The sequence below is a fragment of the Felis catus genome, chromosome E2, assembly GCF_018350175.1.
Source record: "Felis catus isolate Fca126 chromosome E2, F.catus_Fca126_mat1.0, whole genome shotgun sequence".
Taxonomy (NCBI): domain Eukaryota; kingdom Metazoa; phylum Chordata; class Mammalia; order Carnivora; family Felidae; genus Felis; species Felis catus.
Window position 1 is genome coordinate 27,430,308 of NC_058382.1, and position 17,857 is coordinate 27,448,164.

General features: G+C 47.8%; 1 protein-coding gene across 10 annotated transcripts; it reads left to right on the forward strand.

Moving 5' to 3' along the window:
• Positions 1 to 50: 50 nt before the first annotated feature.
• On the forward strand, positions 51 to 16,665 carry CE2H16orf78 (chromosome E2 C16orf78 homolog). 10 transcript variants are annotated; one of them, XM_003998026.5, is made up of 6 exons: positions 51 to 389; positions 3,355 to 3,462; positions 4,007 to 4,121; positions 11,762 to 12,017; positions 14,142 to 14,256; positions 15,724 to 16,384. In XM_003998026.5, exons 1-6 carry the CDS (start codon positions 240 to 242, stop codon positions 15,781 to 15,783), a joined length of 804 nt encoding a protein of 267 aa, XP_003998075.2. In that variant the 5' UTR covers positions 51 to 239; the 3' UTR covers positions 15,784 to 16,384. The 10 variants fall into 10 exon arrangements, 9 of the variants coding, with proteins under 9 accessions (XP_003998075.2, XP_023100699.1, XP_023100697.1 ...); XR_006590316.1 differs by lacking the exons at positions 14,142 to 14,256; positions 15,724 to 16,384 and adding exons at positions 12,526 to 13,168; positions 13,554 to 14,100; XM_019819709.3 differs by lacking the exon at positions 51 to 389 and adding an exon at positions 2,746 to 3,039 and having other exon boundaries at positions 15,724 to 16,665.
• Positions 16,666 to 17,857: the final 1,192 nt, after the last annotated feature.

Consider the following 17,857-nt stretch of genomic DNA (forward strand, 5'->3'; position numbering starts at 1 on the left):
CAGTACTGCACCCCACCCTGACCCCCCAGGCCAGCCTAACAGTGACCTCACAATCACCCCCTAGACCTCCCACCTTTGAAGGCCAATATCCCAGCTGCTGGCCTATGTTCACATCCGAAAGGCCACACCTTTCCACCTGAAAGGCCTTTCCACCACCAGGCCAGAACCCCACCGGAGACAGGGGGGTTAACTAAGTGACAGTGCCATCTGCCCACCCCAGACACAACCAAGACCTCAGAATGACAGAGCCATCCGAGAACTTAAAGGATTCAATGCCCACAGAGAGGAAGTCCATGTGGAGGACCTCGGAGGAGAGGCGGATGTCCGACCTCACGCGGGTGCTGGAGTGGCTGCAACGCAGGCAGGGGAAGAAAAAGCAAACTTTCCAGGTGTGTACTTGGCAGAAAGACTCTCCAGGGAGCCGGACTCAACACTATTACAATAGGGAGACATGGAACTGAGCCTCCCAGGAAACAAAAGGCGGGAGGAGCTTTAAGCACTGGGCGAACTAATAGAGAAGCACTCAGGGCAGAGGGGAGGTTGTCCAGGTGGTTAGGCCGGCTGTGCCAACTGTCACCCAAGTAGTTAGCCTCCTACACTCCCACAGAGACCCAGAGGAGGGGGTGCTATCTTTCCAGATGATTTCATTTCAAAGGGATGGCTTCCAGGTCCTTGAGAAAAATATTCCTGGATTCTGAAACTGGAAAGAGGCTGGGAGAAGAAGATTTACATCTCAAAGGGGCAGGAAAAGAATTTACAAGTGCTGGTTTTCTGAAGGAAAAGGAAAGAGAGGTCCTGGGCCCAGAGCCAGGAAGGAACCTCTCTAGTTTCATCGGGGTGAGGAGGGCGTTAAGGTTGTCTTGGTCAGTGTCTAGAAGAGCTTAGGGACAATAGCTTCTAAGATCTCCAGGGTGGCAGAATGGGCCCTCCCCACTGTCCCCAGAAGCTTGCGTCTTTATGATGGCTCCAGGGTCAAAGGGCATTCAGTCTCCACTGTTATCCCACTGGGACTCCTGCTAACATACCTCCTCTTTTCTACCTGGTATCCCAACGAGTTCTAATCTACCCATCTTGGTCCTCTTCAGCTGCTGTGACAGAATACCATAGACTCGGCTTATAAACAACAGAAATTAATGTCTCCCAGTTTGACAGTCTGGGACGTCCAAGATCAAGGTGCCTGCAGATTCAGTGTCTGATGAGGGCCCGCTTTCTGCTTCATAGATGGCCACCTGCTCGCTGTGTCCTCACAGGAAGGAAGAGATGGGAGAGCTCTCTGGGGTCTCTTTTACAAGGGCACGAATCCCACTTGTGGAGGCTGCACCCTCATGACCCAATCACCTCCCAAAAGCCTCACCTCCTAACACCCCCATCACACCGGGAGTCAGAATTTCAACATATGAATTGGGGGAGGGGAGGGGAGACACCATTCAGCCTGTAGCACCGCTAGCACCACACTCCCTCTCTCCAGGAACTATGGCAACCAGTTTTGCCTCAGTTTCCCCCCAGGCCCACCATCTATGGAAAATCAAGCCATGTCCTTAGAAAGTGGTCGCCTCTGTAGAGGACACCCCCTGATCTTGAATTCTCTGGCCCCCAGAGAAAAACGGGTGGAAAATGGCATTACGTAGGATGATGCTAATGCTTATTAAGCATTTACTGTGTGCCAGGCCCTGTGCTTAGCCTTGCACATGAGTTATCTTGTCAACTGCCCCCAGCAGGGCCACACGGTGGGCACCATTCTTACCCCTCAGTGGAAGTGATGTAATAAGGAAGCTGAGTGAGGTGCAGGGAAGGAATTTGCTTGAGCCCACAGAATTAATGAAGGGTCAAGCCAGGTCTCAAACTCAGATTAATCCAGTTCTCACGCTCAGGGGCTTTGTCAGGTCAACTCCCCATAACCACCTCCACTTCTCTGCTTCAGCCTCTCTAGCGGCCCCTGCCTTTCCAAAAAGTTCTCGTCCGTGTATGTGCTTGCTCCTCATTCATATGCAGAAAGATCCGGAGTGCCAGTTCCACCAGACATACGAAAACACGTCTGAGAAACATATTTTACACTAAGGTGCTAATGATTTATGGATGGTCTACCCTCCTGGCCCCCCTTTTTGGCTTCTGGGCCGCTCAGAACTCAGTATCAATCACAGAGATTTATATTCACTTCTGTGATCAACAGAAGAAGTCCCTTCTCATGAAGAGTATATTCCAGTGTTTTCACAGCTTTACCTTTTATGTGGCTTTTTACTGGAAATAATTTTGGACTCGGAGGGAACAAATTTAAATTGAAAATACACTGAAATCTTCAAGCATTCTTATCCTTCCCAGAGGCACGCGGATTTTGAAGAAGCTCCTGAGAAAGCGATGCTTCCGTGGCAGGTCCCAGACAGCACAGATTGAGGGTCGGGGGCGGGGGGGCTTTAGTAAAGGCGGTTGGAGGGGGGCTGTCTGTGGCCTCCTCTCCCTTCCCCTGGCACCACACAGTCATTCATTAAGTTCTCAAAATAACCCTAGGAGATAAATCCTACTACTGCCTCCATCTTCAGATGAGGAAACCAAGCTGCCGAGAGAGCAGTCGCTTGCCCCAGATTGCTCAGCCCCCAGCAATAGAGCAGGATTCCCATGGGCGTCTGACCTGGAAGCCAGCCCCAGCCGCCGTGTCCCACAACCACAAGCAGCACACTGCAGGTGCAGACTCAGCCAATTCAGCTTTCCTTGAGGGGCTCCAGCACCCCTACTCCTTGTAGGCTGGCCTGGATGCCCCTCTGTGGGGCCCTCCCCACTGCACCCCAGAGCTCCCTGTTGTGTCCTCCCCAATGCCCCAGTGGGGGTAGGAGCCTAGGCATGTGCGCAAGGAAGTCCACAGCCACCAAGAGGAGCGCCCAGGGAAGGAGAAAGGCGGGGTGAAGTCATATGACGGGATGCGGAGGGGTTGGGACAGGAGGGAGATCTGCAGACAGAGGGCATGTTCTGGCTGGACTCCAAGACAAGAAGGCCTTCCTGTGGCTTCAGACTGGAGGCCATGGCAGGAAAGTCACAGCCACACAGGTCATTTGGGGGCCAGGAGGGATTCCTACTAGGCTGGAGAGAGGGGCCATTGTGTAGAGAGTAAGAGGGAGCTAGTGATGGGTTCTGAGGTGGGGGGGACAGCCAGAAATGGTCATTCTCTAGGAGCAGAGTGTCGTGGACAGCAGGGCGTGTCTGGAGGCAGAAGGACAATTGTGGGGGGATCGGGGGGGCGGGGACAGAAGTGCCAGAGTGGGAGCCAGCCAAATCTAGAAGTGGGGAGGGTGCAGCCCGCTCTCCACAGAGCCACCCCTCTGTGGGGGCAGCCACAGTGCAATCCTGTCTTTTCAAAAACAGAAACCCAACTGGGCGGTACCCCCTAAAACAACTGGGAAGGAAGAAAAGAAAGGCCGAAGCATCCCCAAAAAGCAGAAAGGGAACCACCAGGCAGCCTTCTCTGAGAAGGTAACACGGGTTCCCCGGGTTGAGAAGGGGTACGCGCTCCACCCCTGCACAGTACCTGGCTACATTTTTTTTTCAGTTTAAGGCTCTAAAATCCACCCCTGCTCCACACTAACACACAAATGAATCCCCCCCTCCCCCCTCCAGACCCCACCAGCCCCATGGATGCTGGCACTCCTGTGGTAGAGAGTCATTCTTGCCAGGTGCCTTCCTCTCACTGCCCTCCCCAGACCATTCAGGAATGCCATCTGAGAGGCTGAGAGATGACAACAGCCAGGCTTAAGTGCCCCCCGTCCCCGAGGGCTGTGGCTTCTGCGGCCCCTCATGGACTCCCTCCGAGGTAGCAGGGACCAAAAGTCACGTGTGGGTGAGCAGGTGCCAACTTACCACCCCAGCCCCTTCACCTGCCCCGGGCCCAGAGCAGTCTCTCCTTTGGCCCCTTTGCCTGCCTTTCTGTGAACCCCTGAAATCACTCATTTTGAGGGTGGAGGAGGCCACGCCAAGCCCTGTTTCTCGTGGAGTGACTTGTCTCCCGCTCCCCTCCAAGACCCCCGAGCAAGGCACCAAGAAGGACAAGGACCATGTCATGTACCAAAAGCTAAAGGGAAAACGCCTCAGCCTGGTTCCTGGCAGCTACTCCAGGGACAACCCCAAGAAATCTGGTAAGGGGAGCATCCCACCCTAAGACGGGAAGATGGGATGCCAGAGTCGTCCCTCATAACTGCCCACCTGTCAGAGTTACAGGAAGCCCACACTGTTGTCAAAGCAGCAGGTTCCATGCCAGTCCAGCAGCCCTGGACCGTTGTGGAGCCCCACGTGGCTCTTTAGGGATCACACCACAAAAGGTGCGACCTGGACGGCAAGTGCGTGGATGTCCAGGCTCTGCCCACACCTGGGGGTTCTCTTCTCAGGGTGCCAGCAGAGTGTACCCCAGGTTCCTAAAAGCCAGTTTGATGATGGCAACCTCGTGAGCTCCAGATTATCTCACTGGTTTAGGTACAGTGACAATGTCAGTGTGACATACGAGGCACCACTCCTGCTGGCCCAAAACCCGCCAGGTGTCGCTCACACCCAGGAAGAAGTCGGCTTAGGTAATGCCAGATCCTCAGTTCCCAAGGCTGCCTGGGTTCGAACAGCTCTGTAGTGAACTTGGAGTTGTATAATCCGGGGTGAGTCTCTCCATCTGCAGGGGCCAGTTTTCACATCTAGAATGTGCAACAATAACATGACTTGCCTCACAATAGAGTTTTAGTGAGATGAGGCATATAAAGCATGTAGCCTGATACATAGTAGGTGGTCTATAAATGGTGGCGGCGGCTGTTTCTAAGGGAAAAAAATGCTAAAATTCTCACGTGGGCTGTACCACGGTGTTGGAAAAACAGTTGCATTTATTGTGCCTGGCTTCTTGGAGAGGAGGTGTCTGGCAAAAGAAGTGGGAGGAGTGGCCGAAAGCTTTTGAGTAGGGGCTGGCAGGCCTCCCGTCCAAAATTACTCCCATCGTGCCCAGCAAAATGCCCTCTTTTCCTTTTCATTGAATACACCAAAGCCATCGTAACCCAACTGCGCTCACTTGCCTATCAGGTTTCAATATGATTGGCTCTAGATGCCGTGCAGAATTCTGGACTGAATTCTAGAACAACACTTTGGTGGAAAAACTGGTGAAATCCAAAGAAGCTGTGATGTGCCAAGGTTAACTTGTTAATTATCTTTTGACAAATATTCCCTGCTGGTGTGAGATGTTAACATGAGGAGAAACTGAGCAAGAGTGTACAGGAACTCTGTGCGCCATCTTTGCAACTAGATTGGCATAGGCCCTAGAGTTTTCTGTGACCCCCAGAGTCAAGTCTGGCTCCCGCTGAGCCCCTAAGCATCTGCAGATCTCCATTCCAGTGGTGGTTCCCTTTTCCCTGCCCCTTGCCAGAGCAGACACAGCCCCATGTCCTTCATTTCCCCCAAAACCGCTCACAGGAAGCCTTTGTGTGTAAACAGACTTTACTGAAGTTTAGGGCAACAAAGGAAAAGAATTTCATGGCAGAATTCTACAGAAAACAAAACAGAAGTTGATTACAAAACCCTCTTAAGGGTTCGTCCAAGTCCTTTGTCCCCAGCCACCAGGAGATGTCCCCTGGCTACCTTTCCCTACTTTTCCCAGCTGTTCCACTCACCCCAGCACTGGAGCTAAAGTGAGCCCAAGTCTGGCCCCCAGATACAAGATTTAAGGAGGCACTCACTCTCTGGTATTGACTCTGCACTTGCGGGAGCCTGAGACTGAACACCTCCTTGAATTGCACCCTTGCCCCGGGCACTTTGCTGTCCTCACTCTACTCCTGGGCCTTCCTAGCTCCCCTCTCTTCCTCTGTTTTTCCTCTCCCTCTCCTCCATCCTCTGCTTTCCTCACCCCACAATTCCCATTGGCTTTTTACCTGGAAGGATCACTTAATTTCCTTTGTTTTACTGTCTTACTCCACACTCAAAAGGAGTCTATCAAGATAATTTCCTAAACAAAGGCAGTTCCTTCCTTAAGAGAAAATCACTACCAGCTAATAAAATAATCCGTTTCATAACACTGCACAAAAATGCAAGCAGTTCTTTGGTTCTTTGCAGTACCCCCGCCCCAGCAAGACAAAATCCACCCAGTTCAACAGGGGACATTTTCCTCCCACCTGATGCAATACAACAAGTGGCCACTGGGGGGCAGCAGGTGCTCAGTTGCAGCAGGTGCTCAGAGGCACCCAGGAACCACCTTGGCATCCAGATGTGGCACCCAGGCACTGAATCAGGACTGAGCCTGAGCACAGCAAGGGGAGCTTCCAGAGAAGGATAGCAAGAGGCCTGAAATGAATGGGCAGGGTCTGCTTTTGGAGTCAAGTTCAAGACAAAGCAGCCCCTAGGAAAGACGTGGAGCTAGTTATGAGCTATGGCAGGAGTCCAAGTGGAGAAAAATATGGATGAAGTAAGGACCAGAACTCCTGGTCCTGGCCTCCCGTGGCCCCATGCAGCACCTGGATCATTGGTGTCCTTGTCAAGAGCCGGATCCCCCGGGTGTCCCAGGTTCCCTATCTGCAGAGTGAGGCCTTTGTACTATCATTGCCATGTTTCTGTGTGATCTGCTGAGCAAGAGTCTGTGAAGAATGGCCCTCAGATGATCCCCACCACCTCCAGAACTAGAATGTGACCACTCTGTCTGTACAGATACAACAACTCCCACTCATCCACGTTTTTAGTGTATGGTGGCCACAAAATCAAAATCTGTGACACACAGTGTGTTCTTTATTTTTTTTTTTACGTGTATTTATTTTTGAGACAGAGAGAGACAGAGCATGAACGGGGGAGGGGCAGAGAGAGAGGGAGACACAGAATGCAAAGCAGGCTCCAGGCTCTGAGCTGTCAGCACAGAGCCCGATGCGGGGCTTGAACTCACGGACTGCGAGATCATGACCTGAGCCGAAGTCGGACGCCCAACTGACTGAGCCACCCAGGCTCCCCAACACACCATGTGTTCTGAATGAGTGACACAGACCTGCCTCCAGCTCCAGAACCCTACAGCCAATAGAAAACATCAGTGATGACCCCCACGGGGAGCACTGTGCTTTTCAACACAGACCACTTCATCTTTGTCCGCCTCAATTTCACAAAAGCTCCCATTCACTCCTCCTAACAGCTAAAATGCCACCTCCATCCCGCCAATGACCACCACGCTGTTGCACCCAGGAGGCACTGGCCTGCTGCCACACTGCTGCTGTGGGCCACGGGCCACTCCCTTCTCCCCACACTTGAACTCCCTGAAAACACTCTCTTCTGTTTCCCCTTTCTCACCAACCCCTTGGCCCGCGTGGAGGGCCACTAAGTTGGTTTTGAATTTGTAAAAGGTCATTCTGGCTATGGTCCCATAAAAGACCCTGGGAAAGAAATTGGAGCCCATTTCCAAAGTAAATCTTGGCAAAGTCTGAGCCGGCTAACTTAGAAAAGGGGAATTTACTAGGTTTTCTCTCCCTGGGGCCCAGGGCATTCCGTAGATGCCAGAGCAGGAGGGCATCCCTCATGCCGAGGGTTGGAGGGCAATGATACCCTCTGTCTCCATGAGCACAGAGTCAGCCCCTGGAGCCCCAACTACAGCCCAGTAGAAATCTAACTTATCTGTTCAGCCACAGACTCAGGAATGTGGGTCACTTATGCCCAGGTGGTAGCCAGGTCAGATGCCCAGAAAAAGGGACCAACAACCTGGGTTCACATTTTCCTAGATCCATCACTAATTAGCTATGGTGTCTTGGGCATGTGACTTAATCTCTCTGATCCTCAACTTTCTCATTTGTTAAATGGACACGATATGGCAGTGCAACTGTAGTGCCCCCCACTCTAGAAAGCTCCTTGAACACTGCCTGGCACAGAAGTCACTCAATAAATGCTAGTTCAGATGTTTAATTATCATTACCATTTATATTACTACTCTTCTTTCCTACATGAGACTTACCTTGACCTAGATGATACTCAGATATCTCCGAAAAAGCTATGCTTCTTTCTCCAAGAGATTTCCCATTTGCGTTGGTGAGGCTAAGCAGCTCATGATTCTTCTGGAACATAGTACCAATTTGCACTACGCGTGAACAGGGCTGCTAAGGCCACCTGGCCAGGGACCGGCTGTCAGCGCAGAGCACCATACTGGGCATACAGACTCCCAGTTCGGCCACTAACTCATACGAGACCTTGGGTGAATCACAGTGTGCCTCTTTCCAGGCTGCTGTCCCTGAATTTATATAACTGTTGGAGGTCTAGACCCATTCCCCCTAGACATAGCCCGGTAAAATTCCCAAACTTTCTTGATGAAATCTTGCAAGCTTACAAGGAGAACAATCTACTTACAAAGGAAAAAAGAAAATGCCCTAAGTGAGAGCAAAGACCCCAAACTAGCAAATAACTGGTTTACAGATCAGAATCTAGATACACTTAAAATTGGGTTTAATATGGAAAGACAACAGAAGAATAGGCCAAGAGATAACAAGAAAGACAAACAAATGAGGTGGAATTAAGGCTAAAAAGAAACATGTCAGGTAAAAGAGGGATATTTTTAAATGTTAAAGAGAATAAGTAATAAACCTAAGCCTACACACACCAAAAAATATACTAGCTGAATACATAGTTATTGAGAACCGCAAAGAGAATCTAACAAAAACACAAGTATAGTGGGAGATTCTAATATGCCTCTTTGATTTCTTTATATGCCTCTTTTTGAATCAAACAGATCAAACAGACTTAACTTTATATTTGAACAGAGAATGCGTTTTTATGTGGCTAAAAAATATCTACAAAACTCATCTGCATTTTCACCTCAAAGAAAACATTGACATTCACAAAGCAAAGATCCTAGGGCCATGGCATTATCCTAAAGCAATAATTAGAAATAACATTTAAATTAAAAGATACTCCCAACTCAGCAGTCATAAATGAACAAATACACTCCTAAAATACCCTGTATCAGAGGTGGGGGGGAAACTCATGAAAATAAGCCCGTTTCTTACGAAAACCTATGGGAACAAAGGCGGAATCTAGCCTCAGAAGAAAATTTATTGTAAAAACTAAAACTAATAATTCTTACCTTTATAACACAAAAAAATGTAAGAAAAAAACTAATACTTGTAGCAATCCATTATTTACAAGAAGATAGAAGAAATAATTTATGTGAAAAAGAGAGCTTTAATACATTAAGTAAATACCAGCTGAGATTAATGAAACCCAAGCTAAAAAATAGTTAAAAGGATCAATCCAAAGCTAGTTTAAAAAAAAAATGTTATAATGTTTATTCATTTTGAGGGGGTCGCAAAGGAGGGGCAGAGAGAGTGGGAGACACAGAATCTGAAGCAGGCTCCAAGTTCCGCACTGTCAGCACAGAGCCTGATGCAGGGCTCGAACCCAGGATCCTTGAGATCATGGCCCAAGCTGACGTCGGACGCTTAACTGACTGAGCCACCCAGGCGCCCCCCCCCAAAGCTAATTTTTTGAAAAAGCAAATGACGAGTAGTATGAACTTTTCGTGACCATCATTAAAAAGAGTAGGGGTACCTGGGTGGCTCAGTCAGGTAAGCATCCGACTACTCTTGGTTTCTGTTCAGGTCATGATCTCGCAATCGGTAAGATCGAGCTCCCCATCAGGCTTTGCACTGAGCACGGAGTCTGCTTGGGACTCTCTCTCTCTCCCTCACTCTGGCCTTTCCCTGTTTGTATGCACACACTCTCTCTCTCTTCAAATAAATAAATAAACTTAAAAAGAAAAGAGCAAAAATGTCGAATTTTGTATGGAGAGAATGTATAAGCAAAGATGAGAAATACATGAACTGAGCTGTAATAGAACACTATATACACCTCTCTCTGATACATTTGAAAACCTAGAAGAAATAGATCATTTCCTCTTATACTTTAAATTATTAAAATTGATATCATAGGCGCCTGGGTGGCTCAGTCAGCTGAGTGTCTGACTTTGGCTCAGGTCATGATCTCACAGTCTGTGAGTTCGAGCCCCGCATCGGGCTCTGTGCTGACAGCTCAGAGCCTGGAGCCTGCTTTGGATTCTGTGTTTCCGTTTCTCTCTGCCCCTCCCCAACTCATGTTCTTTCTCTCTCTCTCTCTCTCTCTCTCTCTCTCAAAAATAAATAATAAGCATTAAAATTTTTTTTAATTGATATAATAAAGAAACATTGAGGAGAGCAATTTCTGAAGTAAAAATTGAAAGGTGGTTGACACTTTCCCACTGAAAAAGTCACCAGGACAAAAGGCTTCACATTTGATTCTATCTAACCTTTTCAAGAACAAATGATCTCGATATCACTTCAACTATTTTGGACCATATAACATACAGACATTCCTGCATTAATCCCACAAGTCACCATAACCACAATATTAAAATATTTGCAAAGAAGTAATATAGATGCAAAAAATTTAAAAATTTTAGCAAATATGCCAACTGTATGAAAATAGATCAACTATTTCAATGTGTGAAATTAATAACACACCATGACCAAGTGGGATTTCTTGTAGTGGTTAGGAAAGGTTAGATTATCAATATCAGAATATCTAAGAACATAATTTATTCCATTAGTAAAATAAAGGAAAAACCATATGGGCATGTCAGTAAGTGACAGAAAAGCAGTAAGTAGAGTCAAACAATGATTACTAATAAAAACTCTATGTAACCTAAGAATTATTAAGCTGATAAATATTATAAAGCATATCAAAACTAGTGGCAAGTATCATTCTAAATGACAAAGTGCTAATTATTTTAATTAAAAGCAGGAACAAAATGAGGCATGACTGCTCTCATCATTATTGACATTGTGTTAGAACATCTGTCAAATGCAGTATGTCAAGAACAGTATATACATTTTCTAAATGTTACAAGGAAGCTATTTTCATTGTTCCCCTGGTATGATTACGTATCTCTAAAACTCAAGAAATTCTTGTAAAGAAAGAATAGAATGTAGTTTTGTTGTTACTGGACTAGAAAAAAATACATTGTGAAGCAATAGTCTTTTCTCTATACTAGTCATACCAGTCAGAAATGGAAATGGGGAGAATATATTCCCTTCTCATTAGTAAAAAAAAAAAAAAAAGCTACAAAATACCAAGTGGTAAATTTAGCAAGAAGAAAAAAAATTAAATTCTCCAAACACTCGCCCCCACAGTATTTAAATTCAGTCCAAACCACATATTTGGGTAACATCTGACACTCACCATTTAATTTCATACATTTGTGTCTTTGTGCATGCTGTTCCTCCTTCCCATTTCCATTTCATACCTGCACATACTGTTCCTCCTGCCACACATGTTGTTCCTCCTGCTGCACATGCTATTCCTCCTGCCACACATGTTGTTCCTCCTGCTGCACATGCTGTTCCTCCTGCTCGCACATGCTGTTCCTCCTGCCTGCAATACTTTTCTCCCCTTTTCATCTAATAATCTGTTTTTCCTTTAAAAACCATGTCAGAGTTTATTTCAGATAGCTTCCCCTACCTCCTCTAGGCTAAGTTTCCCTGTAGGTGAGGAGGGAAAGAAGAGAAGGTCTAGAGGGGCACTAAAGACAAGAGGGAAGGGGAGGGAGCTGGGGGAGGCAGGGAGAAAGGAGGGAGGAAAAGACAAGTGAGAATTCAGCCAATGCCAAGAAGAGACTGCAAACCTTGAAGTGACCTCGTATCTCACAACAGGCAATCGTTTGAAGCCCGTGCAGACTCGCCAGCCTCACCCCTTCCTGTCCGCCCCTCCTCTCACCTCTACAAGGCTCTAACTCCCTGCTGTGCCATCTGTCCAATTGCAGAACTAGACATCAAGGATGCCATCGTCCTGGAGTCCACTCAACGGTCCGTGCCATACCATCGACAAAGCATCATCGACCCCATGCTCCAGGACCCTCTCTTTAGCACTCGGAGGTCGACGCTCTTGAGAGACTGGGTGGTAGGCAGGATGCCCGAGGTCTCCTACGAGCGCAAGCTGAAGAGCCTCATGGAGAAGGGCGCCGAGCCCAAGGTGGAGACGGTGAGAATGCTGAAGCCGGAGGAGGTGCTGAGCTGCCGGTGAGTCTCCACAGTCTGGTTCAGACACCGGGGCTAAGCCCGGGGGAGGGGGGGGGCGGCGGTGGCAGGATGGGGCTCCGTCTTTGTGACCTGAAGGGCTGACCCAGGGCCGAAGCCGCTGGGTTTCCAGCAGCCCCAGCTGCTGGGGTACCAGCTCTTGGATGAGGCGCAACATTTAGGTGCTGCCATTTTGATGCCACGCCTCTGGACACCTTCACCACCCCTGCAGTATTTCTGTACGTTTCACAGTACAAACCATGAATATTATCCACAATGAAAGAATCAGTTGTCTGTGGCCTGGTTTTAACAGGAAATCCCTCTGAGGGCCTTCACACGGCAGTGTCAAGTTGCTGGTGATAGGAGCCACCCTCCCTCCTCAGTTGGCTGCCTACTGTATGTTTGGGGTTTTAGACTCCAGAAGGTACTATGAATAGAGTGTGAGCCATTTGCTGTTTACTGTTCTCACTAAAGGTCTTCTTTCTCACTTGTTCTTTTTGCAATTTATCAGGACCTGCTGGTTTCCGCCCCCAGATTCAAGCGCCCCTCCCAAGCCCTTTCCTGTAAAGATGTAACTGATAAGATTCAGAGACTTCAGTAGGGGAAACGGACAACAGAATAATGTGGATGTCCTGTAGACTGAACAGCAGTGAACTCATCTGTAGAGTTAAGATTGGCCTCAGATGCCTGGCACGCAGTGACCCCATTCCAAAGTCCTGCTCTGCTCACTGACTGGCTGAGAGATGGATGGGTAGAATGGCAGGCTCCCCCACTGAAGGGGGCTTCTAGCTTGACCTCTCCACGGATGGGTGACTTTGGCTATGGCTTTCAGTCTGACAGGGGGATTCTAGTGGACTCTGGCCAACGGACAGCCTACCTGGGCTCAATAGTGGGCAGAAAAGAGATTTGGACAGGGCCCCTACCCTCCAAGGAGGGAGAGAGAATATTTGGAGAGATGGCATCCAATAAGCCATCCAAGAAAAAGATGAAATTGTCCATAACGGGATAGTGAGTGCTCACACGTACATTTGTGTGAGATCTTCCAGAGCTGTGCTGGTCACAGACGGAAGGGGCAGACCCTGACTGGTGCTGTCATGGAAAAGTAGTCCCGACATGGGGCTGGAGAGTGGGATCTAAGATGGCTATAAGACCAGGTAAGCTCTGGGCAGATCTTGAAGGAGAGGGAGACCATTCCCAATGGTTGTATCAATATCCAGCTCTTCCCCCATCAACTGTAGCAAAGAAACCAGCAGGTGGCCTGAGTAGGGGGACTACCTCCTTTACTAAAGCTGGGAACAAGGTCAAGATTGCTGGTAGAATACAGAGCTCTCAGGATATGACGATAGAGATACTCTCTAGACCACACAGCATAGATGGGACCAATTCCACTCTCCAGTGTAAGTTAGAATTGTGGAGCTTTAGCTAAGATTTTAAATCAATGGCCAGACTTTTAAATTGTTTGAATGATATTATAAGAAAATACTCCCCTTTCCCACAATTTACTCAGCTTTTATTGCCACCGTTCTGTATTTGGCCCAGGCTTTGGCATCACTGAGGTTATGCACACCTGGCAGTGATGGAACCCCTGACAATTGGATCTCTCCCCACGTGGCATAATGTATCGTGACCACCATATTGCACCTGCTTTCCTAATGGCATGTTAGCTTTGGCAGAAGAGTCCTTGAAATGGATATTCTGTTATTTGCTTAACCATTCCTCTGCTGATGGAATTTCTTCTTTTCCTGTTGTTGCTAACCCCAGAGTGAACACTTTGATTTATATAGCTTTTTATCCCCTTGGCTTCTCTTCTTCCGACTCGTTGAAGGCCTGAGTGGAGTTCCTGAGTCAAAGATCATGAACTGTTGGCAGGGAGGGACTTGGGGGGACAGGGGCGGAGCTTGGCATCTATGTTGCCAAATTACTTTCCAAGAGTTATACGAATAAAAACTCCCATCAGTTCTGTGGGGTGTCCCACTCTCTCATAAGACCTCTGTCAGCTCCAGAATGTCCACAGAGCCCATTCCCTTTAGAGATCCCACGCTGCCTAAGTCTAAGCTCTTGTCAATAAAGTTTGAAGCTAGAGTGACTCCACCCTCAACTGACCTCTTTGGCCCTTATCTCGCACAGATACCTGAGGTTGTCCAAGAACAACATTCGAACCTTGCTCAAGCTGTGCAAGGATGCAGGCATGAACGTGGACATCCACCCCCACATGGTCGAAGGGGAGATAGACGCTAAAAAGGTGTTTGCGCAAATCCCCAGCGTGGCCCTTTAGGCAGCTCCTCTCCCAGGCCACTGCAAGCTCCCTCTGCTGTTGGATCCCTGCCCCGCCCCCCCAGGTGACATCTTCTTGTACCCCATGCCATCAGACCCGGTGCATCTCTTTTAGACAGTAGTGATCAGAAAACAAGGCCAGACTGCATGAATCATTGTACTGATGTAGCGTTTGTCCTTGACCCAAATCAAAACTGATTTGGGAGAGACTGTGGATTTTCTCCCCACCAAAAGAAGACTCTTTAGAAAGGGCTTCTTAGAAAAGAAGTCTTGGAAAAAGTGAGAACTGGAGACCCAGAGTCCCCAGAGGGACATCAGGAGGGACAAAGGGCTGAGGGGCTGGCTGGGGACACACACACATCACAGGTCTTATACACCACCCCCCAACCCCTGCCCTTGTGGAACTTCATTCTGTGGGGAGCTGAATGCTACATCTTCAAGGGACTGCTTGGTGCTCCCAGACCCTCAAGACAGGGGCTACCCTGGGACCCTCACCTCTCAGACCCCAGGTGCTCCAACAGAGGTTGCAAGCTTCCCCTGGGGTTCAGCAGGGACTGGAAAAGAGAGGGGTAAATGAATGCAGAGGAGAGACCTCGCCCCACCCCACAGCTGCTACGGCCACCTGGGTGCTCTTCTGGGGTCCACAGGGCTTTTCTCTGGGAGCTCCACAGGCACAGGGAGTCTCCAGTTCAGCTTCTTGACATTCTAACCAAATGAGCTACAGTGAGCCCCAAGATTCACAGACAACATTGAGAAAAGAACATTTATCAGCAACCCCAAGCCAGGGTCCGTTGGCAGAGAGTGCCATCTGTAGCACAGTGTCTTTTATAAACTGAAGTGGCCTCGCCATTACCTTTTCTAACAGTTATCACCAGATACAGAAACACACACACACCAGCAACAGAGTCACACAGGTACAGCCCCCTGGTTTATGGCAAAGGTGACACTGTGGTGCAGTGGCGAAAAGACAATCTTTTCAATAAATCAGGCTGGTCAATTAAATGTCCATATGGAAAAAAATATCAACCCTCCGCCTCTCACCAAATGCAAAAATAGGTTCCAGATGGATGCAGATTGTGAAAGCTTTTAGAAGAAACATAGAAGACAATCTCCATGACCTTGGGATAGGCAAAAAAAAAAAAAAAAAAATTAAACACAAAAAGCCTCAGTAAGAAAATAAAATATTAATAAATTATATATTGAAAGTAGAACTTCCACTCATCAAGACATCAGTGAGAGAGTGAGAAGGCAGGTGACCCATGTGGGAAAATACAGATCTGACAGAGGGCTCACACTCAGATGAGCCCGTATTTTAACTCTGATAAGTCAATGTGAAGAAGGCAGGCAACTCGATCAAAAAATGGGCAAAAGTCTTATGTAGGCACCTTGCAAAAGTGTTAGCTGAGTGACCGATAAACATAAGAAATTGTATTAGTTTTCAGGAATGCAAATGAAAAATACAAGGCAATACCACCAACACCACCAGAATGGATGATCCCAATTATAGTGGAAAATGTAGAGCAAAGAGAACGCCATAGGGATGGGTACAATCGCTTTGGAAAACTGGCAACATCTACAAAATTTGTTTACACACTGATGCTGTGGTCCAGTATTCATTCCTAGATACGCACTTCACAGGATTGTACAGCTATGCGCACCAAAAGACTGTCCTAGAACGTTCACAGTGGCTTTATTCAATGCAGACAAATACTGGATTCAACCCAAACGTCCATCAGCAGAAAGATTAACTAGCAGTGTATTCATACAATGGAATACTGCATAGAAACGAGAATGAGCAAATACGGATGAACGAAGCACGCAATATCACGCGAAAGTAGCAAGACACAGAAAGGAGGACAGCTGTATGATTCCCCGTATACAACAGCACCCCCCACCCCCACCCCACGCCAGGCAAGACGAATCTACCGTGGTAGAAGCCAGGATAGCAGCGGCCCCTGGAGGAGGGTGGTAGTGCCTGGAGCGGCATCTGTTCCTGGTCACACAGGGGTTCACTTGTGGCATTCGTTCACTGTACACTTAAGAGTGCTGCCTTTTAGGCAGGTATACGTACTTTAAAGTACATTTTTAAAAGTATACGAACAAGAGTTCTGGTTTTGTTTGCTAAAAACAATAGCCTCAAAAGCGAAGCAGTTTGGGTCCCCTCCACCTGAGAGGCTAAGGTGACCAGGGGATAGAGGCTTCCAGTCCTGGAGATGTAGTGTACATCTTGGTGACCTTGGTTAATAATGGAGTGCTGTATATTTGGGGGTTGCTGTATGTTTGGATCTTGAAAATTCTCACAAGAAAAGCACCAGAAACTAATATGTTATATGTTAATCATGTCTCTATATAAAAATAAAATTAGAAAAATTACTTTTAAAAAACAACAGGAGCCTCAAAACTGAGGTGGTTCAGAGTCCCCCGCGTCCCCCTCGCCCTCCCCCTCCCATCCACAGCGGTAGTTCCCTCTCAGCGCCACCAGGTGGAGCTCCACCACAGCAGAAGACCTGCATTCACAGAGTGGGGCGTCTGCGGGGAGAGCCGTCAAGCCCAGGTGAGGGGCAGCAGAACCCCAGGTGACTGCAGCCTGAGCTCAGAGAGGGTGGGCAAAGCCCAGCCATGCATACACCAGCTTAGGACCCCTGGGCACGTCACTTCTCTGAAGCGTCCATTCTTCCCCCAAAATGGGGACAAGAAACGCAATTTAAAACAACAATGAGGTATCACTTTATACCTAATTAGACTGGAAAATATTAGTAAGCTGGGGAATGCCAGTGTTGGCCCAGATACGGAAATAAAGGAGCTTCAAGCCTCGCCGGTAGATACTGCAGGCTGTTGTGGCTTTCTTGGTGAAGTCACGCAGACATCAGAGACTGGCAATTCCACTCCTGGGTATATACTCCAAAGAAGTTCCATCACAGGAGATATATTGGAGGGTGTCTCCCCACACACACACCATGTTGACAGGTGGTTGGGTGCTGGAGGCCGTCCCATGTGTGGGAAAGTGGACGGCAAAATGTGGTGGATGGAAACGATGGGAAACGGGATGAAATGTTACACACTAACCTTCATACAAAATAAAAATACGAATAATGCATTGCTTGTAAGAACATGTGTAAATGTATTAGGACAGCTGAAATGGGAAAAGGACGGAAGGAAAGGAAGGAGGGAAAGAGAAGGAGGGAGGGAGGAAAGGAGGGAGGGAGGAAGGAAGGAAGGAAGGAAGGAAGGAAGGAAGGAAGGAAGGAAGGGAGGGAGAGAGGGAGGAAGGAAAGGAAGGAAAAGAAAATGTGGACAAGAATACCAAGTTTCTAGAGTGGTTGTGAAAGAAGAATCTAAGGGAAGTTTCTATAGCATCTCTAGCATTTTCTGAGCACCCAATTATTTTCTACTTGTGCCTTTATACGTTAATATTTCTTCAATGCCTATTGTGTGTTAGACAATGTACTAGGCTCTGTAATACAACAATAAAACAGACCAAAAAGAAAAATTCCTGCCACTGAGAGCTCTGAGCCTTATTCCACAAACCTGGGTATAGAGAAATGGCACACCTTCCTGAATCAAATTAC

What these genes read in the sequence shown, in the direction of transcription:
- CE2H16orf78 (XM_003998026.5), top strand. Translation starts at nt 240, where the DNA reads ATGACAGAGCCATCCGAGAACTTAAAGGATTCAATGCCCACAGAGAGG. An exon ending in AGGCAGCCTTCTCTGAGAAG is followed by an intron (nt 3,463 to 4,006) that starts GTAACACGGGTT and finishes CTCCCCTCCAAG; the next exon opens with ACCCCCGAGCAAGGCACCAA. An exon ending in GGACAACCCCAAGAAATCTG is followed by an intron (nt 4,122 to 11,761) that starts GTAAGGGGAGCA and finishes GTCCAATTGCAG; the next exon opens with AACTAGACATCAAGGATGCC.